This window comes from Lithobates pipiens, unplaced genomic scaffold, assembly GCF_037356315.1.
Source record: "Lithobates pipiens isolate NorthernLeopardFrog02 unplaced genomic scaffold, aLitPip1_a1.2 Scaffold_18, whole genome shotgun sequence".
In the NCBI taxonomy this organism is placed as follows: domain Eukaryota; kingdom Metazoa; phylum Chordata; class Amphibia; order Anura; family Ranidae; genus Lithobates; species Lithobates pipiens.
This window is the reverse complement of record NW_027507758.1, coordinates 464,687,574-464,693,891: the sequence shown is the minus strand read 5'-3', so window position 1 is coordinate 464,693,891 and position 6,318 is coordinate 464,687,574. Positions and strand designations below refer to the sequence as shown.

At 40.7% G+C, this 6,318-nt stretch overlaps 1 protein-coding gene across 3 annotated transcripts in view; it reads right to left on the bottom strand.

The window, feature by feature from the left end:
- Window positions 1-2,545: 2,545 nt before the first annotated feature.
- Window positions 2,546-6,318, bottom strand: part of SLC25A36 (solute carrier family 25 member 36) — a 92,986-nt gene continuing 89,213 nt past the window's right edge. For all 3 annotated transcript variants that reach the window (XM_077488278.1, XM_077488277.1, XM_077488279.1), the window contains exon 7: window positions 2,546-6,047. In XM_077488278.1, the coding sequence (XP_077344404.1) occupies window positions 5,854-6,047 (194 nt within the window). In that variant the 3' untranslated portion in view covers window positions 2,546-5,853. The remainder of the gene's footprint in view (window positions 6,048-6,318) is intronic.

The following is a 6,318-nucleotide window of genomic DNA, read 5'->3' as shown; positions in this document are numbered from 1 at the left end:
CCAGAGAGGTAAGTGTAAACAAACCTCTCCCCCTGCTTCCTAGCGAGCCTGCCACTGATCGTCTGTTCCCTGTCGTAGGGAACATCGATCAGTGATGTCACACTCCAAGCCACGCCCCCCCCTACAGTAAGAAACACACATTAGGTCACACTTAACCCCTTCACTGCCAGTTCCATTTTTACAGTAATCGATGCTTGATTCATCGCACTGATCGCTGTATTAATGCCAATGGTCCCAAAAATGTGTCAAAATTGTCCGTGTCCACCATAATGTTGCAGTCACAATAAAAAAAAAAAAAAATAATATATATAAAAAAAAAAATTGGTGAGCGCCACCATTACTAGAAAAAAATAAAATAAAATAAAATAAATAATAAAATGTATTAACCACTTGCCGCCCGCCAATAGGCAAATGACGGCGACAAAGTGGTTTCAAAATCCTTACCGGACGTCATAGTACGTTCTCAGGATTTTGAGCCGCTGCACGCCCCCGGGGGCGCACATTGTGCCGATCGTTGTCGGTAAAGAGTCTCCGACGGAGACTCTTTATCACGTGATCAGCCGTGTCCAATCACAGCTGATCACAGTGTAAATAGGAAGAGCCGGTGAACGGCTTTTCCTCACTCGCGTCTGTCAGACGCAAGTAGAGGAGAGACGATCGGCTGCTCCTCTGACAGGGGGGGGGGGGGGGTGTCTGTGTTGATCGATTATCAGCACAGCACAGCCCCCAGCCCCCCCCCCCCCCAAGGATGCACACACTGGACCCCCAGGGACACCAAACCACCAGGGATGCCCAGCACCAGGTATGCCACCCAAGACCACCAGGGATGCCAGTCAGTGCCCACAATGGATGCCAATCAGTGCCCACAGTGGGCATCACTGATTGGCATCCATCAGTACAAAACAATGCAATACAATGTCGCTTATCAGTGCCACCTATCAGTGCCCATCCATGCCACCTATCCATGCCAATCCGTGCCAGCTATCAGTGCCAATTTGGGCCATCAGTGCCCATCCGTGTCGTCCATCAGTGCCCATCAATGCCACCTCATCAGTGTGGCCTTATCAGTGCAGCCCCATCAGTGAAGGAGAAAACGTACTTATTTACAAAGTTTTGAAAATGAAACTTTTTTTTCAAAATTGTCAAAGTGTGACAGCGCTGAAAGCTCAAAATTGGTCTGGGCAGGAAGGTGTTTAAGTGCCCAGTATTGAAGTGGTTAATAAAAATGCCATAAAACTATCCCCTATTTTGTAGACTTTTTTTTTTTTTTTTATTACCAAAAATATGTAGAACGACGTATCGGCCTAAACTGAAGAAAAAAAATAATGTTTTTTTGGTATTTTTTGGTGGATATTTATTGAAGCAAAAAATATAGAATTCTTTTCAAAATTGTTTCTCTATTTTTGTTTATAGCACAATAAATAAAAACCACAGACGTGATCAAATACCAGCAAAAGAAAGCTCTTTGTGGGGAAAAGGACGCCAATTTTGTTTGGGGGCCACGTTGCACGACCACGCAATTGTCAGTTAAAGCAAAACAGTGCTGAATCACAAAAAGGGGCCTGGTCTTTTGGCTGCAAATTGGTCCAGGGCTTAAGTGGTTAAAGCAATGATGTCAGCGTGACGAAACCGGTAGGGCGTGGCCATAAGGACGTGACCTCTCTTCAGTAAACCGCAATGGCCGGCGGTTGGAGTTTTTTTTTTATACATTGCAAGTACACCATTTGTAACATGTGAGTAATTTTCCTCTTGTAATAAATATATTATAAAGACATACTGCACTATGGATTTCTCTCTTTTTCTATGAACCATACGAATGAGGGCTTTAACCGTGGATGACAAACCAGATTTCCAGGGAGACGCCAGATAGTGGCACAGGGGCTAACACTGTGGAGGTGACTTTGCCCCAGTGGGGGTAAGGATCTGGTGAGCGCAATAGAAGTTAAATTTCACCAAAGAGCACCGGGAAGTCGTTCTGGAATTTGCACAAGTCCCCACTTGGAAATAAAACATTGGCCGTGAATTGTTTTGCATAATATAAAGCATCTGTCTATATTTCCACACTTATAGGAAAGGAAATTGGAAGATTTCAACTTTTTTTCACATCACAATTCACTTGTTTCTTTAAATTTTTTAATTCTATTTGTTTTTTGGCACAATCACTGGCACGGGTTACGAATCGCAAAAAGGGGCCTGGTCCTTTAACCACTTAAGCCCCGGACCATTTTGCAGCTAAAGAAATGAAACAAATTGCGGGTATTTTTGGATCACAATTTTTTTTTTGTAACCAAAAAAGGAGAGAAGAAAAAAAAAGAAGAAGGATTGTACAGCTACACCCAGGCCTTTCCATATTTGCCCCATTCCTTCCACTCTTCATTAGGGGGACCAGATGACGCAGATTTTGAACACATTTTTGATCAGTGATGATATAAAACTGCTAGGTTATGAACTTCTGAATTTTATAGCATTGTATACTTTTGTATAGTGAGGAAAATCCACGAATATATTATGCTACTGTACAATAATTTACATATACCACACTATATACAACACAATGTTTCTTTATTAATCAAAGTTTTACGTTATTACAGTATGAAAAGATACAGGCAATTTGCAATCCATTGGAATAAAAGCTATGGAAATGGAAGAAAATGTTCATCACGCAAGCAGTGCATGTATCTATTGACAATATATTACAGATGTAAACCACCATGCAGCACCTTATTTAAACATGGCCAAAGGATGTAACGCAGGGTCTCAAACTGGTGGCCCTCCAGCTGTTGCTACTCTACAAGTCCCATCATGCCTCTGGATGAGGGAGTCATGCTTGTAAAGGTCAGCCTTGCAATGCCTCATGGCAATAAGTTAACAGCTGGAGGGCCACCAGTTTGAAATCCCGATGTAAAGCATCTGCAACCACATTCTGGGGAAGTAGAACAAAATGTTAATCTCAGCCTGAGCCATAGTGAAATGGAGAGAGATTGATCCATTTGTTGCAAGTAATGATAATCTAATTTTGTGAATTCCTTAAACTGAACATATAAGGGGGGGGGGGGGGGGGGGGAATATGTATAATTTATTTACACAGTGCAAGGTTTAAGTAACTGGATTGCCAATTTCACCAGTACCAGGCTTGGGCTACACCTTTCCACATTAGACTGGGAGGAAGAAAACCTGTCACCAGTAAAAATATGTGATTATTGGATGGTAAAAGCTCTAAAAGATTCTTGCACATACATTTAACCAGAAAGGCCTAGAAACCACATGATTTCATTTATATTCAGGTTCTCAGTGAAATGATGTTGACAACCCTCTCCCTCTCCTAAAGCATCCCATTATTACAATCCGATCACATGGAACTGCCATGGGCAATAGAAAGGCTAAATGTACTAATGTAGCGCAATTACTTGACAGATTCCGCTTTAACATAAAACAGTATAATCTATAATGGGAAGTGAGACCATTCCACCCCAGTGCCAGACGATATGCATAGCAGCATGTACTCCTGGTTTAAGGGTGTTCAAGGCACTTTTCGAAAAATTTGCAGACATTGTTAAGTGCCTGTTATCAAAAGAGAAAAAATATTACTTAATTTGGGTGTTGGGTTTTCTTTAAATAACTGGCATATTTGCCTAGTGTCACATGCTGGCACTCAAGATTCTACTCCATACAGATGCAATACAGGCTTATGAGTAAAACTAAAGAAAACAGAATAATGTTTTTTTTTGTTGTTTTTTTTTTTTTTTTTTTAGGCAAAGGTTGCTTGTGGCGCTTTTTACACAACTGCTTTGCCTATTTAAACCAATGTAAAGATGTAGTTAACACCCCCCCCCCCCCCCCTTCTATATGGGTAAGGTTTTGAAAATTGAAAGTGTAGTGCAAAAGGGAGAAAAAAAAAAAAAAGTCCCCAGGCAGCACACAGCTGTACCAGTATTTGCATATCAACCCAACTTCCTATGTTGAGAGATGAACCTTTTTAAAACTTCACTATTGACCAATAAGACAACCCCTTACTGAGATAGGCCAATAAGGCTTAGTAGGTGGGAGGTGACTGAACCGTGCTCTCAATAGAGAAATCTGGATTGATCTGGGGACACTCAAGCACTTTGGGATTCATGTTAACTATTGTGCAGATCTGGATACTCTTGAAAGTGAGGACTACCCGCAGTCAACCTTGATTAGAAACTTTGTTTCACTTCAAAAAGGTTTTTTTTTTTTTTCATCCATAAAAAGATGGGGCTGCCCTCAGTCTTGCATTGGATGACCATCAGATTGTTGCTACATCAACCTTCTCAGATGAAAGAGCCCACATATACAATATGGATAATACAATATGCTGGATGCCCAGTAAGGCATACGTTTACTGCTGGCCAAATCTTAGCGGAAAACAGTGCTGTATGAGTATATTATTACACTTCAAAGTACATTCCTTTCCAGCTGCTGAACTGAAAGTCTCAGCAAGTCCTGCAAGCCAATGACATGTACCACAACAGCATGAAAAAACACCAACCCTGCTTTAACACTGCATGTGGACCTTTCCATCTCCCGTAGGAGAGACTTGTGCCAATGGACAGTTGGCTGAACTATAGAAGTGAGATGGACTATTGCTTCCCCCGACCCCCCCCCCCCCTCCCCCAAAAAAAAAAAAAACAACAACAAAAAAAAACACCACTCACACACTATATAAAATATTTCTTTTTTTGTGTTTTTTTTCTTCCTTTTTCATAGGAAAGCACATTTTACACATACATTTTAACTCAACTCAATCACAAAACAGATGGCTATTCAGTTTTGGGATACTTTGCATTTTAGGTATAATTACGTTTTTTTTATTTCTTTTTTTAACAACTTTAATGGAGTGGCTATATAGGCTAAATAGCTTGAATTGAACTGTACAAATTTGAAAAAGGAAGCAAATAACTTAAGCCCTCATTAATGCAAAGGGCGCAAGTCAATGTGTTAGAAAGCATCATGATATCTTGAGCACCAAGAAGCTTATATGACAGTTAAAAAATCGAATGGTATTTGTGCGCTACAATATAATGGTAGGTGCAAGAAAATGCTTGTGCAACCCCATACCAGAAGGCTATGTCTGGTCAACGGTCCTTTTGCAAAATTTCACAGTATATAAATACTCTTCAATAAACAGGAAGCATAGCATGACTTTCAGTACATAGGTATAACTCTAGACTGGAATCAAGTATTTGGTGTGGCAGATTCTGATGTAATACATAACCTGAAAACCAAGATGGCCTTACTTTGGTCATGGGAAACAAGTGCTCATGAAAAGCTGATGAATAAAACAGCAGCTTGTTTAAAACAAAACAAAACAAATAAAAACAAGAAAAACTGTACATCATTCAGGTATTGTTAATATAACACACATCAAATAATGGGATCCTTCTACATTAACTTCAAGTTCAGCCAGAGACACAGCAGAAAGATGTGTAGGGAATAGGATGTGTTGGGTGTACTGTGTGTTTTACAGTATACAGAGGAAACACAGGATGGCTTACACCATCTGTACACTGCAAAACAGAATAGCACAGCTTTGTGTTTGTCATCCCATTAGTGTCAAGCTTTTCACAGCCTAATGGACCAGGAAGGAAAATGACAGCTGTGAAATGCATGATGGCCATTCTGACACCCTCTCAATTCCATCTCATGAGTGGCCAAAGACCACATGCAATGAAGGTGGCAGGAGCACATTCAGCAGCTATCCATACATTCTATGATCATTACACTGAGCCTTTCTGGTTGTCACCATCACTATTTTTCTCTAGGTGCTCCCTGGTCCACTTTCAATTCTTTGGTCACCCATCTTCTTTACAAACAAGAATGCACGCCGGGCTATTATCCATTTAGCAAATAGACAACCACTTCGTAGGTTGACATCATTATAGCCGTGTTAGGGATTTGTCTAACCAGGTGCGTTGTGAGGCCACGATACATGGAACCATAGCCTTCTTCTCTCACCAACAGAGACAGCGTCTGGAAGAAGGACCTGTATTTTGTGCCCTCCTCACGTAGCCTTGTCCGTACAACCTCTGGAAACAAAAAAAAATAAAAAATCAGTAACAAAATATATAGACGTTAGGATAAAAGAAAAAAAAATATATAATCTTATTGACATTTAAACATTGGAGTACAGCAGCCTTTTTCAAACAGGGTGACCAGGGAACCTGGGGTGCCTTTAGGACTGCCTTGGCAAAATGCCCAAAAACTGCATACAAGCCAGCAAGTGCATCAACTCTGCCATTTACACAAAGTCACAAGTTTCATTGGGCACCATTACAACTTTGTAGCTGCTGGTGTTCG